The sequence below is a fragment of the Ogataea angusta genome, assembly GCF_019207475.1.
Source record: "Ogataea angusta isolate 61-244 chromosome Unknown 61-244_NODE_8_length_553539_cov_90.782090, whole genome shotgun sequence".
NCBI lineage: Eukaryota > Fungi > Ascomycota > Pichiomycetes > Pichiales > Pichiaceae > Ogataea > Ogataea angusta.
Genome location: NW_025065222.1, coordinates 367079 through 390612, shown reverse-complemented (window position 1 = coordinate 390612; position 23534 = coordinate 367079). Strand labels below are relative to the sequence as shown.

The 23534-nt window shown below is 44.7% G+C and overlaps 16 protein-coding genes across 16 annotated transcripts; 6 read left to right on the top strand and 10 right to left on the bottom strand.

Annotated features, from left to right (window-relative positions):
- Nucleotides 1-53: 53 nt before the first annotated feature.
- KL928_004064 (uncharacterized protein) lies at nucleotides 54-1748 on the bottom strand (the record flags this gene model as incomplete). Its single annotated transcript, XM_043204721.1, has 1 exon — nucleotides 54-1748. One exon carries the CDS (start codon nucleotides 1746-1748, stop codon nucleotides 54-56), a length of 1695 nt encoding a protein of 564 aa, XP_043058758.1.
- Nucleotides 1749-2053: 305 nt separating this feature from the next.
- Nucleotides 2054-2593, bottom strand: KL928_004063 (uncharacterized protein; the record flags this gene model as incomplete). Its single annotated transcript, XM_043204720.1, has 1 exon — nucleotides 2054-2593. The coding sequence occupies one exon, from the start codon at nucleotides 2591-2593 to the stop codon at nucleotides 2054-2056; it is 540 nt and encodes a 179-aa protein (XP_043058757.1).
- Nucleotides 2594-3078: 485 nt separating this feature from the next.
- On the top strand, nucleotides 3079-4827 carry KL928_004062 (uncharacterized protein; the record flags this gene model as incomplete). The annotated part of the gene is made up of 1 exon (XM_043204719.1): nucleotides 3079-4827. The coding sequence occupies one exon, from the start codon at nucleotides 3079-3081 to the stop codon at nucleotides 4825-4827; it is 1749 nt and encodes a 582-aa protein (XP_043058756.1).
- A 235-nt stretch (nucleotides 4828-5062) lies between these two features.
- KL928_004061 (uncharacterized protein) lies at nucleotides 5063-6775 on the top strand (the record flags this gene model as incomplete). Its single annotated transcript, XM_043204718.1, has 1 exon — nucleotides 5063-6775. One exon carries the CDS (start codon nucleotides 5063-5065, stop codon nucleotides 6773-6775), a length of 1713 nt encoding a protein of 570 aa, XP_043058755.1.
- A 102-nt stretch (nucleotides 6776-6877) lies between these two features.
- KL928_004060 (uncharacterized protein) lies at nucleotides 6878-8764 on the bottom strand (the record flags this gene model as incomplete). The annotated part of the gene is made up of 1 exon (XM_043204717.1): nucleotides 6878-8764. The coding sequence occupies one exon, from the start codon at nucleotides 8762-8764 to the stop codon at nucleotides 6878-6880; it is 1887 nt and encodes a 628-aa protein (XP_043058754.1).
- Nucleotides 8765-8876: 112 nt separating this feature from the next.
- On the top strand, nucleotides 8877-9347 carry KL928_004059 (uncharacterized protein; the record flags this gene model as incomplete). The annotated part of the gene is made up of 1 exon (XM_043204715.1): nucleotides 8877-9347. One exon carries the CDS (start codon nucleotides 8877-8879, stop codon nucleotides 9345-9347), a length of 471 nt encoding a protein of 156 aa, XP_043058753.1.
- A 1-nt stretch (nucleotide 9348) lies between these two features.
- KL928_004058 (uncharacterized protein) lies at nucleotides 9349-12447 on the bottom strand (the record flags this gene model as incomplete). The annotated part of the gene is made up of 1 exon (XM_043204714.1): nucleotides 9349-12447. The coding sequence occupies one exon, from the start codon at nucleotides 12445-12447 to the stop codon at nucleotides 9349-9351; it is 3099 nt and encodes a 1032-aa protein (XP_043058752.1).
- Nucleotides 12448-12571: 124 nt separating this feature from the next.
- On the top strand, nucleotides 12572-13633 carry KL928_004057 (uncharacterized protein; the record flags this gene model as incomplete). Its single annotated transcript, XM_043204713.1, has 1 exon — nucleotides 12572-13633. One exon carries the CDS (start codon nucleotides 12572-12574, stop codon nucleotides 13631-13633), a length of 1062 nt encoding a protein of 353 aa, XP_043058751.1.
- Nucleotides 13634-13729: 96 nt separating this feature from the next.
- Nucleotides 13730-15445, bottom strand: KL928_004056 (uncharacterized protein; the record flags this gene model as incomplete). The annotated part of the gene is made up of 1 exon (XM_043204712.1): nucleotides 13730-15445. The coding sequence occupies one exon, from the start codon at nucleotides 15443-15445 to the stop codon at nucleotides 13730-13732; it is 1716 nt and encodes a 571-aa protein (XP_043058750.1).
- Nucleotides 15446-16179: 734 nt separating this feature from the next.
- KL928_004055 (uncharacterized protein) lies at nucleotides 16180-17820 on the top strand (the record flags this gene model as incomplete). The annotated part of the gene is made up of 1 exon (XM_043204711.1): nucleotides 16180-17820. One exon carries the CDS (start codon nucleotides 16180-16182, stop codon nucleotides 17818-17820), a length of 1641 nt encoding a protein of 546 aa, XP_043058749.1.
- A 33-nt stretch (nucleotides 17821-17853) lies between these two features.
- Nucleotides 17854-20100, bottom strand: KL928_004054 (uncharacterized protein; the record flags this gene model as incomplete). The annotated part of the gene is made up of 1 exon (XM_043204710.1): nucleotides 17854-20100. One exon carries the CDS (start codon nucleotides 20098-20100, stop codon nucleotides 17854-17856), a length of 2247 nt encoding a protein of 748 aa, XP_043058748.1.
- A 407-nt stretch (nucleotides 20101-20507) lies between these two features.
- KL928_004053 (uncharacterized protein) lies at nucleotides 20508-21272 on the bottom strand (the record flags this gene model as incomplete). Its single annotated transcript, XM_043204709.1, has 1 exon — nucleotides 20508-21272. One exon carries the CDS (start codon nucleotides 21270-21272, stop codon nucleotides 20508-20510), a length of 765 nt encoding a protein of 254 aa, XP_043058747.1.
- A 147-nt stretch (nucleotides 21273-21419) lies between these two features.
- On the top strand, nucleotides 21420-21986 carry KL928_004052 (uncharacterized protein; the record flags this gene model as incomplete). The annotated part of the gene is made up of 1 exon (XM_043204708.1): nucleotides 21420-21986. The coding sequence occupies one exon, from the start codon at nucleotides 21420-21422 to the stop codon at nucleotides 21984-21986; it is 567 nt and encodes a 188-aa protein (XP_043058746.1).
- A 28-nt stretch (nucleotides 21987-22014) lies between these two features.
- On the bottom strand, nucleotides 22015-22365 carry KL928_004051 (uncharacterized protein; the record flags this gene model as incomplete). Its single annotated transcript, XM_043204707.1, has 1 exon — nucleotides 22015-22365. The coding sequence occupies one exon, from the start codon at nucleotides 22363-22365 to the stop codon at nucleotides 22015-22017; it is 351 nt and encodes a 116-aa protein (XP_043058745.1).
- Nucleotides 22366-22486: 121 nt separating this feature from the next.
- Nucleotides 22487-22939, bottom strand: KL928_004050 (uncharacterized protein; the record flags this gene model as incomplete). Its single annotated transcript, XM_043204706.1, has 1 exon — nucleotides 22487-22939. The coding sequence occupies one exon, from the start codon at nucleotides 22937-22939 to the stop codon at nucleotides 22487-22489; it is 453 nt and encodes a 150-aa protein (XP_043058744.1).
- Nucleotides 22940-23005: 66 nt separating this feature from the next.
- Nucleotides 23006-23313, bottom strand: KL928_004049 (uncharacterized protein; the record flags this gene model as incomplete). Its single annotated transcript, XM_043204704.1, has 2 exons — nucleotides 23006-23143; nucleotides 23218-23313. The coding sequence occupies 2 exons, from the start codon at nucleotides 23311-23313 to the stop codon at nucleotides 23006-23008; spliced, it is 234 nt and encodes a 77-aa protein (XP_043058743.1).
- Nucleotides 23314-23534: the final 221 nt, after the last annotated feature.

Genomic DNA, 23534 nt, shown 5'->3' with positions numbered 1-23534 from the left:
TCTCGTAAAACAAAAAGAACATTCAAATATATACCGTTACTAGGCTCTAAACTCTAACTGACCTCGATCAACCTACCTTCGTATGGTTGCAGCTTGCCCGCGATGTTGTTAGAAATATTAGACAGGAGCAGCTTTCCTTGAGGTATTGGGTACTCGACCTCTCTATCAGTGAAGTTCAAAACAACAGCCATCTTATTTTGGCCCTTGTTGCTGGTCTTGGTGTAATAGAATACCTCCTGGTTATTGTAGTCTTGCACCTCGAAACGGCCAAAAGTCAGCGTCTCAGGATAAAGTTTTCTGGTCTTGATAGCATTTCTGTAGAAGTTTAGCACGGAGTCAGGATCGTTCTTTTGCGACGCAACATTGATGTCTTTGTAGTTGTCGTTGATTCTCATCCAAGGCTTGCCACCGAAACCACCGTACTCAGAGGAGTCCCATTGAACTGGAGTTCTGGCATTGTCTCTAGCCAGCAAATTTATGATCTTGAGCAGCTCGGCCTTCTCCTCATCTGAGTGTTCAGTCTCATTAAACGCGTTCCAGTAGTTAATGGTGTTGATATCCAAATACTCTGAGATATCCCATTTTTGTGGAACGTTAGTCATACCGATCTCTTGACCCTGGTACACAAACAGGGTGCCGGTCAGGGTTGTCTGCAACAGTGCCAGCATCTTTGCAGACCTGCTCCAAAACAGTTTGTTGGAGGTGTTTCCGAATCTTGTGACGCAGCGTGGTTGGTCGTGGTTCTCGATGAAAACAGTGGACCATGCGTCATTTAGTTCACCGGTCTCGTCATCAAAGATAAACTCCGACTGGTTGATGATGGCGTCCTTAAAGTCGGTCAGGTTGAAACCCTTGTATCTGAAACGGTCGCTTTTGTCGGATCCAACATCAACGGTGTCAAACAAAAACATCATGTTCATCTCCTTCTCTTTGGCAGACACGTACTTGAGAGCGTCCGCCTTGGAGCAGTGACCAACTTCACCCACCGTCATGGCATCATATTTAGAAGTCACTTTCTCGTACATTTCTTTGTGGAACTCGTGAATACGTGGACCAGAGTTGATAAGTGGACCAGCCGGCTGGTATTTCTCACCCGGGAAGGTGATTGGCGCATCCTCAAAAGTCTGGACTTTCGAGTAGAGGCCAGCTGTGTCGATTCTGAAACCGGAAACGCCCTTCTCGTACCAGAACTCAAGAGCTGACTTGTAAATGGCTTCGCGAGTCTCTGGGTTCTCCCAGTTCAAATCAGGCTGGGTTTCGGCAAACAGGCGAAGGTAGTATTGCTTGGTCTTTTCGTCGTAAGCCCATGCAGAACCAGAAAAGAAGGAAAGCCAGTTGTTGGTATTGTCCTTCCAAATGTACCAGTCTCTCTTTGGGTTGTCTCTGCTAGATCTAGACTCCTTGAACCAAGCGTGCTCAGACGAGGTGTGATTGATAACGAGGTCCAAAATCAATCTCATGTCTCTCTTCTTGATCTCGGCAAGCAGTCTGTCCATATCCTCCATAGTGCCAAATTGAGGGTTGATGGCATTGTAATCAGAGATATCATATCCCATATCATCCAATGGCGAAGCATAGTGAGGCGAAAGCCAAACCACATCAGTACCAAGAGACTTGATATGGTCGAGCTCGGAAGTGATTCCGTTCAAGTCTCCAATACCGTCTCCATTGGAGTCTTTGAAGGAAGCAGGCCAGACTTGGTATATAACGGCGGATTTCCACCAAGGTTCTTGAGCATCGATAGTCATAAAGAATTTATATTGTCAAGAGGGATAAGATAAAAAAATTGTGGAGGCGGAGGGTCTTTATATGGCTTGAACTAGCTAAAGACATTCTCTTCACTGTTGCGAGCGCGAAGTTCTGCACCCTCCCAGCTTCCCGAAAATAAAAAGAGGATTTCCGTTTGCGTCATGGGCTCCACCTGCTATGCACGTCCATAATCGTGATCTGATTGTTACCTGTACCCCAGGCAAGATCCTGTTTCAGCGAGCATTAAATCACGGCCTAACTGATTTGAGCGAGAATTAAATTGCGCATTTAATTCTCGCTGAAATTACTGCCAACAATTGAGTCTGGGGTACATGAATAGAAGTGACGTAATTTCCCCCACCCTCGCCAGCCACTGCGGAGTCACTTCGACCACATGGAGGCCACTAGGGAAGCTTGAGAAGCCAACATTAGAGGGTTTCAGGTAGACTTGTATAGCCCAAGTGCTTATTACGACGCTGCTAAACTCTTCAGTACACTGGTACGGCTGACTCTGTAGAACATACAAGGCTAACATGTCGCGCAAATGCACAGTGCCTGCTTTCCAGCGCGATACTCCCGAAGATATCCCTATCCGCATACACGGAACTGTAGTCCAAGTTGCCGAGGAATGTGAATGCTTGTCCAACACGCCGCTGCTCTTGTTTAGCCGGGGCTCTTCGTCTAGCTCGACCTGATCTGGCTCTGAACACTGCACGGACAGCGGCGTGCATTGCCAAGTTGTATTGATCCCTGTTGAACCTTCTTTCCAAGCCCCATTCCGACCCCGGAGAATTGCCCGATTATTATTCCCCGCAAATGCGACCTGCCAGAATCTCTCAGCCATGCGTCATAATTTAGATTTCACAAATATTTCGTGGAGCAATGGACCGCGGACGTCCTATTGTGCTGTTGGTTCAAACCTCATGCACAAAGCTGAGAATTTGCGAGAGCTTGTTTCTCCGAGGCGTGGCCAACGCAAATGCTCGCAACCAACCCAGTTCAGCTTAGTACACAGCTTCGTGGTCTTACACTAAAACCGCCTCCTCAACAACGCGGGGCTACATGCTGTGTCCAGAAATTTTCCGTGCGTAATTTGCGATGGTGCTTGCATGCTGCAATAATGCAGATGGGGTAATCAAAACGAGCACTCGCGAGCATTCATCCAAGAAAAAAAGCACCATTCTAAGCTGTTTCTGGAAGCAAACTTGGGTCGCGATCACGCGCCAAAAATGGGCCGGATTAAGAATGGGCAAGCGTCTCCCCACGTCATAGTTGTGTGGCACGAAGACTATATATAGTTGATACATTCTCGACATTCAGGTATCCACCATGACCGAGTTCGTCGAAAACATCGAGAAGCCTGAGGAAGTTGAAGTCATTCCAGACATCACAAAGAAGATAACCACCTTATCTGACAGTGATGACGGAAGCGGCGCTTTCAACGACTACATTGCCAGATTCGTGGAGATTTCGACGAATGCCCAGAATAACGAGCACCAGGAAAAACACATGTCGCTCAAGGAGGGTCTGAAAACTTTTCCGAAAGCCGCGTGTTGGTCGATTGTGCTTTCGACAGCCATCATCATGGAAGGATACGATACCATGCTGCTGAACAGCTTATACTCGATGCAATCCTTCGCGAAAAAGTACGGCCAGTACTACCCTGACATTGACGAGTACCAGGTCCCTGCCAAGTGGCAGACGTCGCTGTCCATGTCGACCTACGTCGGTGAGATTGTTGGACTGTACATTGCTGGTCTTGTTGCCGAGAAATGGGGATACAGACGTACGTTGATATGGTTTATGGCAGCTGTTGTTGGGTTAATCTTTATTCTCTTCTTTGCGGTCAACGTGCAAATGCTGCTTGCGGGCGAGCTGCTATGTGGTATTGTCTGGGGTGCGTTCCAGACTCTTACCGTGTCATACGCCTCGGAAGTGTGTCCCGTTGTCCTGAGAATCTACCTGACCACCTATGTCAACGCCTGCTGGGTTATCGGACAGTTGATTGCTGCTTGTTTGCTGAGAGGCACCATGACCCTGACCAACGAGTGGTCATACAAGATTCCTTTCGCCGTGCAGTGGATCTGGCCGGTGCCCATTATGATCGGAATCTACCTGGCTCCAGAGTCGCCCTGGTGGCTGGTCAAAAAGCATAGGGACGCAGAAGCCAAGAAAAGCATCATGAGACTGCTGAGTCCAAACAAAGAGGTGCCCGACGTTGCTCCGCTAGCCGAGGCAATGTTGAACAAAATGCAACTCACCATCAAGGAAGAGACTGCGCGCGTGTCCAACGTCTCGTACCTTGACTGCTTCAGACACGGTAACTTCAGAAGAACAAGAATTGCCGCCATGATCTGGCTCATCCAGAATATCACGGGATCGGTCTTGATGGGCTATTCGACCTACTTCTACCTCCAGGCAGGACTTGATAGTGGTATGTCTTTCACTTTCTCCATCATCCAGTATGCACTGGGTCTTATTGGAACGATTGCTTCGTGGCTGCTGTCGCAAAAAATGGGCCGCTTTGACATATACTTCCTGGGTCTCAGCATTAACACGTGCATCTTGATCATTGTCGGAGGTTTGGGCTTCGCGTCGTCGAGCAGTGCGTCTTGGGCAATTGGTTCGTTGCTCCTTGTCTTCACTTTCGTCTACGACTCATCCATCGGTCCTATTACCTACTGTATCGTTGCAGAAATCCCTTCATCGACGGTGCGTGCCAAGACAGTCGCTCTTGCTAGAAACTGGTACAACCTGTCTCAAATCCCGCTCTCCATTGTCACTCCTTACATGCTCAATCCGACCGCTTGGAACTGGAAAGCAAAAGCGGCCCTGTTATGGGCAGGTTTGTCTCTTTGCTCACTGGTTTACATCTGGTTCGAGTTCCCAGAAACAAAAGGAAGAACGTATGCTGAGCTGGATATCTTGTTCAAGAACGGCACCAGTGCCCGTAAATTCAAGTCCACTCAGGTGGAAACTTTCAACCCTGAGGAAATGTTGAAAAAAATGAATAATGAGGATATCATACAGGTTGTTGATGGTGACCTGGATGCCGGTGCGGCCACGGCTAAGGTTTAAGTGCTTTAAATGTATAGTTTCAGTTCTGCGATGTTTTTATTTTACATTTGAATATGCTCTCTCGAATATCCTATTAAAATTGTACTTGGCCTCGTTGCATTCAAGGGCTCAAAATATTTGTTTTCCTGAGCATTTTATTTTTGGGGACAATAAGATTTGGGGCGATTTCCCCACAAACTAAACACAAATAAATGTGCAATAATTTTGAGAAATATATTTTCTGGGGATAGTTTTCATGCCTGTCAGTACCGGTGCCAAAAACCATACAATTGGCCAAAAGTCCCATTTCAAAAGGCCATATACCAGGCCTTGTGATGCATGCGCACATAAAAGAGTGCGTTGCGATGTTGAGTTCAAGGTTGATCGAAGGTGCACTAATTGTCTAGTTCATGGAATTGAGTGTACAAACGTCAGAGTCAAACAGAGGTCTGGACCCAGAAAAATTCACAAAAAAACCGAACAGGCTATCAAAAGCCTCGTAGAAGGAAGTGGCGCGTTCAGCAATTTCCGATTAGCTACTCCGGCGGATTACAGATCTGATCTTATCAACCCTGCCACCTGTGAGAAGAGCTCAATTTCGCTAAGTGAGATTCGGCCATACCTCAGAATCTACAAATCCCGATACTATGCGCTCTGGCCGGTCTTGTCGGTAGATGACTGCCTGAATCTTCTCAACGAAAGCGCAGTCCACATAAACGATACGGCATTTTTCATATTGAACGCTAACAACGCGTCGTTGTATGCTCTATCATGTGCCTTGTGCGCAGTTATTGCAAGACATACCACCTTCTGGTCCCAGGAAGAGTTTGATACAATGGCTCATTTAGGGCTCAAAAGCTGCCCTCCGCCAGAAATTTATGTTAGAGAGGCAGAGAGAGCTATATACATGTTTGACCTTGACGGTATACTCACGGAAGATCAGGTGCTTACTAGCTTTTTCTTGCATATATACTTTTCATCTCTTGATGAGGACAACCTGCAGGAGCTGGTCTATCTCCGACAGGCAATCAGCTGCGCACAAATGCTTCACCTTCGAGATAGTGAGGTTTTGGGAGAATCGCCAAAAGACACCTCCCACAGATTCAAAAAAATCTACTACTTGCTTCTCATCACGGAGAGGTATGTTTCGTTCAAGAAACAACTTCCAGTGATTTTGGAGCCGACAATGCCCCTTCCAAGTTTGGAAGACGATGAAGCCCCGGATCTTTTATCTGGATTCATTGAACTTGCCCAAGTGTTCAGTGTTCCTGATTGCGCTTTCTTTAACAAGTACTCGCTCCGTGGCACGACTACTACCCTCGATCCTCTCAGCGAGAGTTTTGACCTGCTGTTCAAAAACGAGTGGATTCAAGACGTGCAAACCAAGCTCTCCAGGTCCGTCGTTCAAGTGCGCAACCAGTCTCAAAAGGTCAACATATTAATTTCACGAACATGGCTGCAATCAATTGCCTGGCTGATGGCTAAAGATCGACTTCTTCTTATGCAAACGACTGATCAAGCGAATTTCTTCGACCCGAGGTATCCTACTCATATCGCAAAAGACTTTCTGATACAGACTAAAGACATGCCGTACGAGGCATTTGAGACGAACGGTAGTGGTGTCATCGTGAAACTAAGTGAGGTCGCCAACGCCTTGCAAACCTTCATCCGATTGGCTCCTCGATCGCCCGAAACAGCTCTAGCGTTAGACGAGCTTGCATACATCCACGGAATTATCATGCGGCAGAACTCCAACAGCTCGCTAGGGCCTCTTATACACCCTATCACTGAAACTTTGGAAGCCCGTAGGTTTGGATTTTATCGAATTGGCTGGGACACTTCATGCCCAAGAATAGAGTCCGTAGATTATGAGGAAACTGCAAATGACCATGCGCCTGAAAACGTTGCCCCCATTCCCGAGAACTTAAGTCTGACACCTCTTCTGAGCGAGTTCGAGTTTCCAAGGTGAGTGAGTATTTCCTGCTCAGGCGTTCGGTGCGGTTCGCAATTAGCTACAAACATCTTCATAACAGGAAGTCATCTAATCATTAAAAGTGCTTATTTGTGTCTACTAAGGCGCTCCAGGTGTGTAGTATGGGGAAACATCAGGCTCTGGCTGTCCGAGGAAAAACGAAGTCACGCCCTTTGGTGGCGCGAGTTCATTATGCGCCGTCAGGGGATTGAATTGACCAGATGATACTCTTTCCAAAGATGCAAATAACGAGGAAGAAACATCCAGTCGGATACCGTATGTCTGCCTAGGCTGCAGACTGGCTCTTGATCCGGAGAAAGAATTGTTGAAAATGGCACTGTCTTGTCTTGTATTGCATCGTACGAGTGACCCTGAGCTTGTCAATGAAGGTTCACAACTGGAAAATTCAGAAGGAACATTGTGACCTGCTTCTTGTAAGCCATTCATTTTCCAATATTCAAGAAACTTAGATATTTTCGTGAAAAGGGCTCGAGGCAAATCTAATCCAGCTTTGTACTTCAGCACCATATCAAATACAGTAGCCATCCGTTCGTAGGCTAGCTCTGAGGTTTCCGGGTCAACATAGCTTTTAATTAGAATGTAAAGAGAGTCTGCTATCTCCAGTAGTTTCATTGATATATCGGGTCCGTTGCACCTGAAGGCATGATCAGGGAGATTCTGCAGACTGGCGAGTAGCTCATTTGCGACTTTCAAAGGAAAGCGGACACTGAAACATTCGTGTTCAACTGGAAGGTTCTCATCAAAGCTAACTAAAAAATTTGCAGACGCTATCAACCAGCCCAGAGACTGGAGCCAAGCTTTTGAAACGGTAACATTCACTTTCTGGGCACTTGTTGCAATTCGATCCATATCAATTCTAATCTGGAGCTTCTGTTGTAGCTCAAGAAGCCATAGTCTTTTCTGTTCCGTGGACCCGTTTAAGGTGAACTCCTGAAATAAGTTGGTTACCGGAATTTGGAACATGTTGTGAGTGCGCCCTGTCTCAAGCACCTTGGTATGAAGTTCGACGTAGAATTGCTTATCTGTTGCGCTGAAAATCCCACAGAGAGTGGTGAACCCGTAAAGTGAGTTTGAGGATCTTTCGAAATCTGCCTCAGGGAGTGGAATTGAAGGCTCGAGAAGAACGGGCAAATTAGTTTTGAAGCTGACATATCTTTCCGTGACGACGAGCAGGTAGTAGATTTTTTTCTGTCTATGAGCCTCAAAGGGTGAAAGATGAAGCAGTGACTGGGGTTCATGCATTCTCAAAACGTCCGCAAGAGATACGGCTTCACGGAGGTAGATAAGACCTTTGTGCTGTTGGCCAGGCGCAATAGCATAAAACTTATGTAGGAAAAAGGATGTGAGAAGGAGATCAATATTTGGCCTGCTTTTCAATCTGTACTCATATACTATTCTTCTTGCCTCTTGAGCGTATAAGCCAGCACTTTTGCGATCACTTTTGGCTGGAGTGTATGTAACAAAACTGTGATACTGTGCTATCGTTGCGCACAATGCGCAACAGAGAGCATACTCTTGAGCGTTGTCCTCGGCGATGGTAATACGAAAGTCATCCAAAACATTTGCCAGTTGAAACACCTGCTCCACATTCTCTAAGGGACTTGCTCGCGTCAACATAGAAACTGTACTTTGAATTGATACCACCGGCCAGATGTCATAGAAATTCGAATAATATATTTCGAGATAGGGAATGATTTGCTTCAATGAAAATGCGCACACATGAGCAGGTAGTCTAGACTGGATAAAAGTGCCGTAATTTGGATCCTCTGTACTCTTATTTGATCTAGTGTATTTCTTTGGACCAGATTTGTGCCTCACGCGGAGGTTAGTGCAAGGTACGTTGTGAGTGAGACAGTTCGAGCAAATCTCCCTGGGGCAAGAATCGATATCACATCTCACACGGCGGATGGCGCACGCGTCGCACGGTCTCGGGCGGTGATTTCTTTTGGTCGACGGCTGCGACATATGATATTCAGATAAGCTCGTACTTGTCTTCAACTTGGGGCTAAAAAGGAGGCGTTTCCTCGTGATATAAGCGAAGTACCGAAATTGATAATTCGCATACCAAGCTTCAATTATGGACCAGCGTGTAAGATTGATATTTACACAAAAACCCCGTTCGAGTAATAATGACCATAGCAGTGGTCTTTTATATGCACTAGGCTCCGTCGATCGACCGCATCGAAACTCCGTAAAAAAAAAAACATGGGTCGCGCGTTCTTATTATCATATGAAGATGGATTCCCTAAACGTGAAAGTGCAACAGAAACTCAAAGAACTCGAAAGCCTTCAGCAGATAAGAGACTTGACGAAACACCTGAATGTCTCACTTGAAGAGTTCGCTGGCCAAATAGAGCTTCTGGGTGAAGAAGCAGGAAGCATTGAAACCGTGACACAAAATTGGATGAGAATCATCAGAGCAGTGAGCCTGGCCTCTAACTCGTTGTCGAACTACAAGGAAGAGGACTATGAAACAGAGAGACCAATGACAGAGCGCCTTGTGAGATGCAAAATAGATGAGAGTCAAAAAATCATCACCAAAAATTAACTCAATTCGATCTATTTAACCATTGTTCTAGATTAAGCTTATTGTTCAATTCCAACAACAAATGGTTCTCCTTCAACAGATCATCACGGAGGTCTTCATCAGCTTCTAGGTAACTAATATCGTCCGGATCTATCATCAGATCTTGGACCTTAGAGGGAGGTTCCATTTTGATCGTCGATAACCCGGTCATCATTTTGAAGTACTCATCAGTATGCACGTCAGACCCATTAAAGAGCCCATCCCAATCCGTTGTCAAAAACAACCTTTTCCATACCAAGGTTTCTAGAATCTCGTGATAATGCGAATATCCACTCAGACTGCTTAGCACTCTCGATGGATTCGAGTGTTTGATAACACTCAACAACTTGAACAAGTTGGCGAAATTGTTGTGATTGAACTCATCGAATGTCACTAGTGTTAGTAACTGGACCATCTCAAACAATCCCAGCTGTTGATGCCGATCCAATTTTGTCACGATATCGCCAATTTGATTTTCAAAACGCGTAAACTTGTTATCGACCAAATATCTTGAGTCTTGTATAAATCTGTCTTTAGTTTTGGAATCAATCAGTCTCGCATAATTTGATTGAAGCTCAATCATTTGCAAGTGTATTTCTATCTCGTCCAGCAGATTGTCATGGTCCTCATTTAGCGATATTAGAGAAAGCTTGGCAATATTCAGCTCAAACTTCTTCTTTTCAATCTCCTCTGACTTTGCAGTGGAAACATATGCAATCAGCTTTTCTGCTGCCTTGAAATACTCGTCGTTTTCCACGTCGAGTATCCACGCAAATTTGTAGTTATCAATGTTTGAGTTCAGAAACTTTCGCACATAATCTGGATAACGAGAGAGGTAGTTGAGGATCAAACGAATCTTTTTGGTTCTAGCGTATAATTTAAAAAGCACTTCTGCAAAACTGTATCCGTAACGCTGAAAACACTCCTCAAACTTGAGTGTAATCAAAGCATCCCCTTCTGGAGCATGCTCTCTCTCGGAGTCAAGAATTTCGCATAAGCTTTCCAAATCGTTGTTCTTTTCTGCGAGCTGTATTATTTCTTGTTGCTGCCCTAGAACAACAAACAATCTGATCCATCCTTCTCTATTTTTGGCCAAAAGTTCCCCGTGCACGGTGATCTCGGTATAATAAAGGAAATATGCTAGAGTCAAAACTGTTTTGCTCACGCGTGTCTTCAGCTCGCTCTCTTCAACAGCTTCCAAGGTTTCGGCGTAGGTAATGGTGATATTTTTCAACATCTCATTCACGCTCGACAAAAACTCCCTTGCTCCTAGGAAAATGTTGGAGGATCGGTTTTCATTGATTTCAGCTTCCAAATAACCTTCTTTGAGCACATTGGCAAGCATTTCACCAAAAAGTAACAAGTCTCCAGGATCTTCAAGATCCGTGTTTGTTACCAGGAGTCCTAAAAAGCCGATTATTGACGAAGTCTGGTCGCTGAAATATTCATCAAGGCTTTTGTACTCCATCTTTTTTCTGACGAGCTTTTCCGCGATCAATCTCAATGGCTCGATATTGCTAAGCTTTTCGTAAAGTTTGCTCGAGAGCTCGACTTCCTCAACATGTCTCATGAGCTGAATCCATGTAGCCTCTTGCAAGTCAAAATTTTCGTTGCAAAAATGGCCAAGCTTCTTTAAACGATCGCCTCTTTTGTGAAGGTTCACCTGCAAATATGTGAAATCGGCTAGATCCTTGAACTTGTTTGATATTATCTCTTGAGCAATACCCAAGACTGCATTCTCAATATCCTCGTTGCTGACAGCCAACTTCAAGTTTGTGAGGTTGAAATCGAGCAGTTTCAGGCTACTGCTGTATTGCAACGCCTGTCTTATATGATTTTTCAAAAAAGCAACACTGGCAAACCTATCGACTGTCTTCTCAAGTTTGATTTGAAAAATACCCTCCTCAGTCAAGACAACTATGTGATCATGTTCGTCAGTGTCATGTCCGTAAAGTGCAACATCTTTGTTGAAATTGATAAAATCTTCCCACCTTTCACTCAAGCCAGAGCCCATATCTGTCATGATGATGGAAGAATCAGTAATTATACTTGCAATTTTGTTTGTCGCAGACAACTTTGGAAAATTATCTGTTGTGGTGATGCTAGTTATCTCATGAATATGAATCACAGAAGGATTATTTTCTATGTGCACCATGGATAATTGTAATTTGTTTCCAGTTCTTCCTTCACAAGATGTGAGGACAATATAGTCATTGTTTCCCATCAGTGCAATGTCCTTTATTTTGAGATTGTCAGAGTCCAGTATTTGTTCGGCCAGGAGTGCTTTAAGGTTATATTGTGAGCTGATGTTAATTGACCCATTCACCCAATCTGCAATGATCAGTTTTCCGTCTTCCTCTTGAATGCACAATTGACTTGTGACTGTATTCCTATTAGTACACTTGATAGCTATTACTTTGTTTGCATTTTCGTAGCCCGCACCGATATGCGAGGTCAGTCCAAGAAATATATTCATCAATGACTTTGGCGCATAGACTTCGTTGACAACAAAATTTGTTTTCCCAAGGTGATCATTCACAGACAATGTCAGCACGCGCCTATTGCTGGTAGCAATGACTAAGCCAATTCCGGTAAAGTATTCAACAATCGTCACAATTTCATTTCCTGAAAGTTTGACGGTGGTTGTTAAAACACCATCAAAGATATCGAGAGATGGTGCCAGACTCAATGACTCCACATATCTGATCTCCCCTGTAACAGTATCCACTATGACGACACTAGTGTCGTTATTAGTCGAGTTGGGGATGAGTTTGACTTGGGGCAGAATACCTTGCTCGTTCTTCTCGTAGTTGAACTCAAAGAATACCGGGTGGATATCTCCTGATTTGTAGTTATAGATGAGTATTCTCTCGCTCGTCACCAAAACAGCTTTCTCAGTTGCAGAATCGAGGGATCCATAGCATATGGTTTCGTCATTTTTGAGTTGGGGAAGCTCACAAGGGTACTTCGAGATAACAAATGAGTCTGTGTGCACAATTTCTATCAGTCTCACTGTATGTACCGGCTGGCTGGAATTTGCCGGTGTGGAACTCCTCAATCTTTCAAGGTTGAAACTGAACATGAACGAAGACTGATAGATTTGTTTGGTAAATAAAAAAAATACCCAGCCCGGGTAACGCTTTCCAATCTGGGATCTAAAAAAATATTTTAAAATATTTTTCGTAGAAAAAAATAATTTAGCTACTATGATTAGGACAATCAAGCCCAAGAACGCGCGTTCGAAAAGAGCTCTGGATAAAAGACAGCCTAAAATAGTTGAGAATGTGAAGACAGCCTTGTTTGTTCCGGGGATTACTTCGAACAAAGCCCTTCATGATGTCACCGTGGACTTGGCTGCTCTAAAAAAACCAGACATTAAACGGTTTACCAAAAAGAACGAAGTGCTACCATTTGAAGATGCATCGAAATTAGAGTTTTTCAGCGAGAAGAATGATGCTTCATTACTTGTTTTCATGAGCAGCAACAAGAAGAGACCAAATAATCTAACCTTTGTGCGCACATTTAATTATAAAATATACGATATGGTCGAGCTTCTCGTGCTGAATAACTACAAGCTATTGGAAGATTTCAAGAAGGCAACATTTCAAGTCGGTTTGAAACCGATGTTTGTGTTCAACGGCCCAATTTTTGATACTCATCCTCTTTTCAAGCAGATCAAATCCCTGTTCTTGGACTTTTTCAGAGGAGAAGTTACCAAACTACAAGACGTTTCGGGACTACAACATGTAATTTCGGTGTCAGCAATTGAAGAGGACGACAACGATGAGAGTATTTCTAAGCTACCCCTGGTTCATTTTCGCGTATACAAATTGAAGACTTACAAGTCTGCTGAGCCAAAGCTGCCAAGGGTGGAGCTTGAAGAGACAGGTCCTAGACTTGATTTCAAAATTGGTAGACATCAGTATCCTGACGCTGAGATGGAGAAGGAGGCACTCAAGGTGCCTAAGCAATTGCAACCAACTCAAAAGAAGAACGTTGATGTGGATAGAATGGGTGACAAGATTGCCAAGGTTCACGTTGGTGCCCAAGACTTGAGCAAATTACAGACCAGAAAAATGAAAGGTTTGAAGAGCAAGTACGATCAGTTGAGCGACAGCGAAGACGACGTGAGTGGGGATGAAGATGGAAGCAGTGAGGGTGAGGACCAAGATGAGGTTATCGACTCCAGCGCTGAACAAGAAGAAGGTGACACAGAATTCATGGATGCCGAAGAGGAGCTGCCAGAAAGAAAGAAAAGAAAGGTTTAATCGATTATAATTGGCAGTATATAGGAAGTATTAAGCGAACAGTGGGTAAGCGATGATGGCGATTATAGTACACCAAATAGTGAATGAATGCTTTTGCTAATAGAAATTGTGGCCAAATTTGTTGTCAACTTGTGACTTCTCATTAGCGTTGTTATCGTTCAAAAATGAAGACACAGTGGAGGGGCTTTGAAAAAAGCAGTAGTTCTCTAGTAATTGTTGATATGACTTTGAATTGATCTCCGGCTTACGCGAGTGGTTGGCGACGCCTGTATATTCGGATACTGGTGGGATTTCACTTTCAGGCACTTTTGTCGTTGGCGATATTTCCCTATCGTCTTGGTTAGGTTTGTTATCATTCTTGACTTTCAAAGGGAGAGACGGCGACATCAAGTCCGTGAATGTAGGGGCAGCACTCACATTTTGAAATATCAATGGGGTTCCCGGAGAGTTCATGCTGCTATCTAGGACTGTTTCTTGGTGGAAATCATAAGGTATTTGCTGACTAAGTTCAGCTTTAGAAGGTGCTGGCAAATCTAAGTCTCTGAGAGCGTTCTCCAGCTCAGGGAATGACCTGGGGTTTGAAGCGTTTGTGGAACCCAGCCTGGAGGAGACATCTTCAAAACTGGCGCTTTTGCGAAGGAACTTCGATGAATACAGGTTTTCACGGTGGGGGTTCTTTCTAGGTCCCTTGGCGCGAGATGCCTCTGTGAAAAACCGCAACTCGTAATTTTTTTGATAGTTGTTATCCCAAAATACTTGATTATTAGAAACGTATCGGACACAAAGAAAAAAGTATGGATTCAGGTCAACCAACGGTTGGTGGCTAGAATAGAACTGTGAAAACAGAGTTGGAACTGATAGTTTGAAAACAAATCTGTCGTAATTGGCACGTCTTAGTAGCCTTGGAATGTCTGGAACATAAGAAGCTTCCATATTGATGGCTGTCTCCCAGTCGTTAAAAGTGTATCGAACCGTCACTGATTTTTGGAAGGACAGGTTTTTCACGGCAATTTGTCCTATCAGTTCGGTCTTATCCACGCTCAAAAAACACCGTTCTAGGAAAACAGGTGTTTCTTTATCAATTTGATCTCTGTAGGACACTTTTCGGAATTGATCCGAATTGAGGTCCCATACTTTGATCAACTTTTTAAACTTTTCAATTGACCTGCGGCTTCCGCATTCAACATATTCTTTTGAAACGCTGTAGATAGTATCTTGGGAGCCAAAATAATCATCGTTATCAGATTCGAACTCTGAGTCGTATTCGTCATCAGAAACAAAAGGGGAGTTGCCTGCGCTTATTGAATTGGGCTTATCTGCCTCATCAAAATACTTGACAGCTATGCTTCCGCCAAAATGCACTTGTTTGTAGGTTGGAGTGGTAGGCAGAGACTTGGAGCTACCACCCAGAGTATTGAGCTTGAGGGACGATTTGACAAGCTCCCCTGACTTCTTGCGCACCAATGGAGACATTAGCTCATATTTGGAGTCCGGCAGTGACACCGGGCTACCTATCGGCTCTGGAGTGAGCTCGTTATCTATTTCCGCTATAGGCACTTCCTGGGAGGGCGGTGGAGGTGGAGAGTGTGTTTTTGAGTTCAGGATAGTGTTGTGTTTCATGATTTCATCGCTCTCTCCTGAGAAGCTGGATCTAGATGGCCTCTTCATGAAGCTTATCGATAACGGTAAGTCATCATTTGAGATTGTATCACTTGAACGTCTTCGGTATTTTTGTTCGGGACTACTTGATGTGCTCTCGGAAGATGAGGCAAGGCCTGTATTTGTGACTTTACGGGAACGCACAAAGGGCATTTTAAGCTAGCTGTCCCAAGGAATGTATGTCTGAGTTTTCCTAAAAGTATGGCACAACTGTTTTATTCTCTAAAAGATTAATGATCTGACCATAAGGTGATGTTTAGTAATTAGAGCGTCACGGGATTGGAACATTCGCCAGAAGCTTCCAGTTGATTCGTTAGACGCAAAACCTTAGATGGCTTGGGGCTCCTAATATCCCTTCACTAGCCTGTTGGACCGACTGCACACCGTTCCTACCAAGCCAAATTAGTTTGCGGTCCTAAAATAATATCCCTCTAAAATTAAGATAGAAGAACGCGGAAATAAATACGACGTCTATGTAAAGTCCGAAAGAAAATACTGCGCACTTTCTATTTGAGTTTGGCCTGGCCCTTGTTGTTTCAGATTGATGAACTTCACTGGTCTTTATGTACTAAAAAGATCTGGTTGAGCTACAGGTCTCAGAAACTTGTCAGCCTATTACCCTTTTGACATGTATTTAATCTAATCTCCCTTGTCCATAAATAAGCTTAGCTGCCAGCGGAGGGGACCCGAGCTATCCGGCATAGAGAAGCCTTTAATATTCAGTCAGATTTATGCATGCATTGCCTACCATTCGGCTTTCGCCCAATGAAGAAACAGTTGACGCTGGATGTAGCACAATTGGCCGTTCTTGACCCAAAACGCTCCTCCAAAAAAATAACCCCAACTGCCTGTCTAAAAATTTAATTCGGTAATATTCTTCAGTGCAGATGTCCACCCAGTATAATTTTTCGCTGTGGAACATTTGGGTGGCTTCTACGCTGCTTAAAATTCTGCTGTTTCCAGCCTATTACTCCACAGATTTTGATGTGCATCGCAATTGGCTCTCAATCACTAAACTTCTGCCCCTAAACAAGTGGTATTTAGAAAACACGAGCGAGTGGACTCTTGATTACCCCCCATTCTTTGCCTACTTCGAGTGGTTTTTGTCGCTTTTTGTTCCTACCAGCGTATCAGAGGATGGTTGTATCAGCCTTGTGGCTAAAGGGAACTTTGGAATGCCAACAGTTATTTTCCAAAGAAGCACAGTCATAGTGAGTGAAATAGTGCTCTTCATGTCTCTTCAGTATTATGTTAACAGATCGTCTAATCTGAAAGAGAAAAAACGCAATTTTGTGGTTGCATCCTCTATTGTCCTTTCGCCAGGCTTATTCATGGTGGATCACATTCATTTCCAATACAATGGATTCTTGATGGGCATTCTAATTTTGTCCATAGTCAACGCCAAGCTCGGTAATTATCTTCAGTGCGGATTTTGGTTTGCCACGTTGTTGTGCTTCAAACATATCTTCCTTTATATTGCCCCTTGCTACTTCGTTTACCTTCTGTCTGCCTACTGTTTGAATCCACAGGCCAAATTTCCGACCACTATCAGCGATTTGTTCAATTACGTAAAATGGAAGAATCTATTCAAGTTGGCTTTGGTTGTGTTGGGAGTGTTTGCAGCGGCGTTTGGCCCTTTCATCTATTATGGGCAATTACATATTGTATTTCAGCGTCTCTTCCCCTTTTCACGAGGACTAACGCATGCCTATTGGGCTCCCAATATATGGGCCATATATTCTTTGATTGATAGGGTCTTGATTCAGGTGGCATTGAGAGTACCCGGTTCAGCCCCAATCCTTTCGCTGATCTTCAAACAATTAGACCTCGAGAAACTGGAAACTGCCAATACTTTGACTCGAGGACTGGTCGGGGACGTTGAGTTCTTCGTTCTGCCCAATATACAGCCAAATCACACCTTCCTATTGACGTTGTTCTATCAGTCGTTGTCCCTGGTGCCATTGTTCCTGAGCCCAACTTTTGAGCGGTTAATCGGATCCATGACCTTGTGTGCATGGGCATCCTTCTTATTTGGTTGGCATGTTCACGAGAAAGCTATCATGCTGGTCATTATACCCTTCACTTTTTTGATTCCACGCGATCGTAAACTGCTTCCACTTTACGAAACCCTCACTGCCTCTGGCTATATTTCGTTATTCCCGCTTCTTTTTGGTTCTGCTGAATGGCTTTTCAAAGCACTGCTCACATTTGTGTGGTTTGTGATATTTTCTAACAGTTTCAATGAGGTTTGCGATTTCAGTTCCACATTGTCACGTCGTGTCTTCATATTGGATAGGCTCAACTTCCTCTACAGAGTGGGGCTTATTCCGTTGTCATGTGTGATACAGCTGCTTGACATACAGTCTAGGAATTTTAAAGTGTTACAGAGATTTGAGTTTTTGAGACTCATGGCATATAGCACCTACTGCGCTATTGGTGTGATCAGCTCCTGGAACATGTTCAGCTGGCTATATTTTCTCGATGATAGTTTGTGGGAGGGAAGAGAAGCCAAACAAAAAGCGCACTGAGTCGATATTTGCATTAATCATTTTATTATTCTATCAGGAACCATTTTCAAACTTGTGGTTGATGAAATCTTGAATTTTCGACAAACAGTCATAGTTCTCGTCAATCAACCTTGTCCAAAGCAGCATGTTCCTAATTGCATTCGCATCCTGACACTGAAGCGCACGCCATATATACATGAACACATAATCGGATATAGTAACCAATTGCATCTGGCTAGTAAAAGTGTCTTCCAACTTGTCCAAGTCGCTCAGGAAAAACAGTATTTCAGGACGTTTTTTCGGATAGTATTGGCCAAAGTTCAAGAGCAGGTCCAACAACACAGTGCCTTCATCTTTGAAAAGTTTCAACAGAAGCAATGCACCCAATTTGGGGCCGTCCTGCTCCACTTCGGGAATGCGAACCAGATCTGTGGTCAATTTTTTTGGCTCCTCTTCGACGGCTAGAGTTTCTTTCTGGCTATCAAAGAACAGCTCGCGCGCTTCAGGAAACTTTCCTAGTCCTCCAGATTGAATCAACCAACTCTGGAGCTCGATTCTGAATTTCTGGATGCTGCGCACACAAACCCCCTTGATCTTAAGTGACTTGAGCATTATGCAAATGACTTTTAAAGGAATCGCATATGAATTCTTGTCATCGCCCACCTCTCTCAACTGGTCAAACTGGTTTGACAAAAAGGTGTCGACAACAACGCTCTTCTCATGATCGGTCAAGATCAAAGGCCCTTTTCGACTGAAGGGGTATTCTGTTCGTCCCAAAGGAGAGTTCTTATCATTTTGTCTTCTTCCACGCTCCTCAATGAGTAAGTCGTGAAGATACGTGACCTGCCAGTGGTGATACTGTTGCATGCAAAGATGGCGTAGAAGTTTTAGTCTTGCGCCAGGGGTCATCAGAAGCTCGTCCATCATGGCAAAATAAAGACTTGGGTTTCGTTTTACCAAGACTTTGTAGTTGACCGAGTCGCAGACAACGTTGATTAGCTCCTCGGTTGAGATGGCGGGGTCATTCTCCTTCTGTAACAACTCATCTTCCGTCATCAAGCTCGCCTCATATTCGTACATGACGATCCATGCTACACTGCGCACCACCTTTTCGCAAGGACAAACGCGGTCTGTGTCGTCAAACACATAGTCGAGGTGGTCAAGCAATTCGTCCGGAGATGTGAAGAATATGTCCACGTCGTCTTGGGACCTATGCAAAAGCTCAACGAATTCGTCGGTCAGCTGTGTATTGGGTCCCCGCGGGATTTCTCGCAGGTCGTTTCCTAGCTCATCGAACTGGAGGGGAATTGGCGAATAATGAGGCTGGAGAATATCATCTGGCAAGAATGGATCTTTTTCATTTGACATGCCCTTGGAAGGATCGCCCAATGACTTTATGATAGCCTGTTGCCGTCTTCTACTCTCCATGTCGCAGGGGCAGCTTGGATGGAACTCGCAGTCGATATCAAAGTCAGAATCATTATCCGGATGGTGGGCAAAATATGGATCGTCCTTCACGTCTCTCGTCAGACTCAGCTCAAACATGTACATAACATCTTCGTCGTATCTATCATTCAGAATCAATTTTAGCGGCAGATTCTCGAAATCAATGCTACCAACGCGGGCCGGCAAGGTGTGGATGTCGTTCTTTTTCGCCAATGACCCGGTAATTGCTCGACGCCCAAGAGGTCGCATGAACGTGAACAGCGAGCTGTGTTCAAGATCGTGCTCATAGCGATCGTCTTTCGCTGTTATTGCGGCAGCCGTGACTGATCTCAAAGCAGCACATCCTTTGATCACTTGTCGCACAATCGGCGGATATCCTGGAAAGTTGAGCTTTTCGTCTCTGCGATCGACCTCCAAACCGTATATGATAACCTGGGTGATGTTTTCCCACAGTTGGAAGAAGAAGTCTGCGAACGGGTTATATGAGCCGTTGTCTGACCAGTGGTCGAGATCTTTGTATAGGAGATATATGCAGTAAACCGAAACTGTGGCGATGTTGTAGAGCAGTTTCAAGTCATGGAACCCATCCGCGAGGCTCGTTACACCAGAAAGTGTCTTATGCGGCGTCCAAATATGTAAGTTTTCCTGCCAGTGAGTATCGTCGTTGTTGACTTCTGCGAGTCTCTGGTAGTCCGAGCAGTTCAGTAAAACCGTTATCTTTTCAACTATGTTGGCTAATGAATAGGCAAGATCAAATCGAGGGGTCTTGGAGCGGGAGTGTGTGTTGTAGTTCAGCGCAATTACTGCGTCGGCAATCCGTTTGAGTGATAGTACGTGTTGGTAATTGTAGTCCATGTCGGAGGGCTGAGTATACACATCGCAAAAGCCTGCTAGCGACGCGAAAAGAGGCCAATGATCATATTGCGAGGGCCTCTTCGGGTTGTGGATCCGCAAAAGCTTGAACAAGGCAGAGTGTACTTTCACCGGGTCGAAGTTTACCACTTGGTGAGAAAAATCAAAATCGAACGTGTATTCTTCCTCGAAGAAATCATCGTATTCTTCGCCATCTGATGACTGTGATCCAGCGCTTGGTGATTCAGGTTCGTTGTGCCCCGTATTGGGAACAAACGACCGTGTAGATTTCTTACGTTTAGGCGGAATGGTGAATAAAAATGGTAGAAAAAATATTCACTCAAAATATTAATAATGATATAAACTTAATGTTGAATTAGAATATATATGTGTATATATATTTGTATGACCTAGTCTTTCTTATCAATGATATCCCGTTTTATAGCATCCAAAAATTCGCCGATGTCGCCCTTGTCCAACTGCTTGAGACCGCGTTTGGCCAGCTCGAAGTTCTCCTGGACCCGTCTATTGATCTCTTGCTGTTGCTTGAGGTTGCGCTCCTCTATTTCAAGCTTTCGGACATAAATAATATCGTCCCTGTAAGCCTCATTCCCTGGACTTGGGGGAGCCTTGAATGGCTTAAGTGACTGTAAGTAGCTTGTAGGTAAATTCAGCATCTCCAGATTGTGCTCCTGAGTGTCCAGAGAGCTGTGGGTCAAGATCCCCGCCGACTGACTTTTTTTATGAGCACTGTAGAATGGGTGGTAATTATCATCCAACTTCTTGCGTTTCAAGTCTTTATACTTCTTCAGATTATCCAAGATCGATGAGTTCTGGACCTTGGATTTCTTATATGCGTTCGGAGAAAATGACAAGGAAGGCGTGGCTGGGTGGTTGTGCTCTATAGGTTTCGTAAGCGGAAGGTGTCCGTTGAAAAACTGCTCCAGCAGCAGATCTTTCTCGCGGATGTTGTTGGTGCTTGGCACGCGTGGGAAGGTGGAAATGTAGTTTTTGCGAGTCTTCTTGGGGCGTTGCACGTCACCAGAGGACTCCTGGTCCACTGCATGCTCTGGCGCAGACTCTGGCGCGTTGGAGGCGCTGGAGGCGTTCCGGATGACCCAAGGACGAACGGATGACTTGAGGGTAAAAGATTTGCGGCTTGCAACTTTGAACATGGAAACAACTCAAAATGGTGTCAAAGGTGATATAATATATATATGATTTAGCTTTTGACCGATAAGAACCGGTGTGGGGAGGGAGGTAGGATAAATTTTACATTTCTTACAGTCAAGGTCGATCGACGCAAATAGTTTCCTCCCCTCATGTCTTCTACAGAAAAGCGACTTCTGAAGGAATACCGTTCTGTTCAGAAAGAGCTGGCCGACAAAAGGTCGTCAATTCACGACACGGGGATTGTCGACCTACATCCTTCCCAAGATGGGCTTTTCAAGTGGAGCGCTCTGATCAGAGGCCCAGATCAGTCGCCATTCGAAGACGCATTGTGGCGACTAGAAATCGATATCCCTACAAACTATCCCCTGGACCCTCCACAAATCAGGTTTGTGGTGTTTGGGGACGAGAAAATTGGACAGCTGCAGGCAAAAGCTGGTGCCGGTGCGCGCAAAGTATGCTATAAGATGCCCCATCCAAATATCAACTTCAAGACAGGAGAGATCTGTCTTGACATATTACAAAAGAAATGGTCGCCCGCATGGACTTTGCAAAGCGCACTGGTAGCGATAGTTGTATTGCTTGCAGATCCAGAGCCTTTAAGTCCACTCAACATTGACATGGCTAACCTGCTAAAATGTGATGACACGATAGCCTACAGAGACCTTGTGCGCTACTACATTGCCAAATACTCAGCATACGAATCGAATGATGTATAATTCACAGTGACATTTTAATTTGATTAACCTATTTCTTAGACTTTTCTTTCTCAGCTTGGTCCTTCAACACCTTCTTGACAATCTTTTGTTCTTCAATCAAGAAAGCTCTAATGATTCTCTCCTTGACACAGTTAGCACATCTGGAACCACCGTAAGATCTCGAGACAGTCTTGTGGGTCTTAGAAATGGAAGCGTATTGTCTTGGTCTGAGGGCAGCGACACCAGGAAGAGCAATTCCACAGTCACCACACTTTGGTCTGGTGCCGGACTTTTTCTGGTGTTGTGCGACAAGCTTTCCACCAGGAGTCTTGACCACCTTGATCTGGTTAGATCTGGTGTTGTATGGGTTTCTTCTTCTAAAAGTCACTCTCTGGGCCATGGCTGATGTTTAGAAAGAATTTTTGAAAAGTTTGAAAATTTTAATATACGTGAAACCCGGGTTTGTATCACGTGATGGCGCTTCTTAATTTTGGAGCCAGAGATTTTATTCGGCTATATACTTAGTTCTCCAACGCAACAACCTCCATCTCCACCTCGACGCCCAGTGGTAGCTGTTTCACAGCAACACAAGATCTAGCTGGCTTGTGAGAACTGAAATACTTGGAGTAGACCTCGTTGAAAGCTCCAAAGTTCTCCATGTCGGTAAGGAAGACGGTGACCTTGACGATCTTCTCGAGGGAAGAGTTGCTGTCCTTCAAAACACCCAGAACGTTTTGGATAACACGGTCGGACTTCTCCTGGAAGGTTCCTTCGACCCTTTTACCCTCAGGGGTGAATGGGATTTGACCGGAGACGTAGACAGTTCCGTTGGCTTTAATTGCATGCGAGTAGGAGGCAGCGGCTGGCGGAGCATTAGTAGAGATCACTGGAGTCAACGTAGAAGACATTCTTAGGAATTGGCTGGTATAAACAGGTTTAGTGGCAATTCTGGCAATGCTTGCAAATCTGTACATGGTTAAAAAGCTATTGGCTGCCAGAGATTACCATATGGCTATATCGGTACTGACACGACCGTCGATTTACTTGGATTCGACTCCTTCGACGATCTCGCCAGAGAGCGGCTGGCTAGCCTCGAGCTGCTGTCTGAGCAGTTTCTGTGCCTCGAAGTCCCGAGCGTTGGCTTGCTGCTTGGCATTCAGCTCTCTTTCGCGACGCCTCTGCATACGCTCCGCGTCCTTCACGGGGCCGTATTTCAGGTTCTGGAATTAGTAAACGCACGGTTTGTACTTACATCGTTCTCCTCCTCTGCAAACAAGTACACGCCGACGGTTGTGGCTGCGCAGAGCAGCGATGTCACTCCGAGCGTTATTTTGGAAGCTCTCGACATTATTGAAATTTTTTAGCACAGCCAGATACAGGCTTTTATATGGCCGATTGCAAGCGACGTTGCAACGATAACGGCCCATCGGCGCATTAACGGCTGTATTTTGGGACGTTGACGGTAGCACGGCTTTCTGCACGCTTTTCTGATCAAAGTAGCCAAACGTTTCCCTTATCGACCACGCGTTGCAAACTCCGCCGTGTCGAATGTTTACACCTGTATATGTA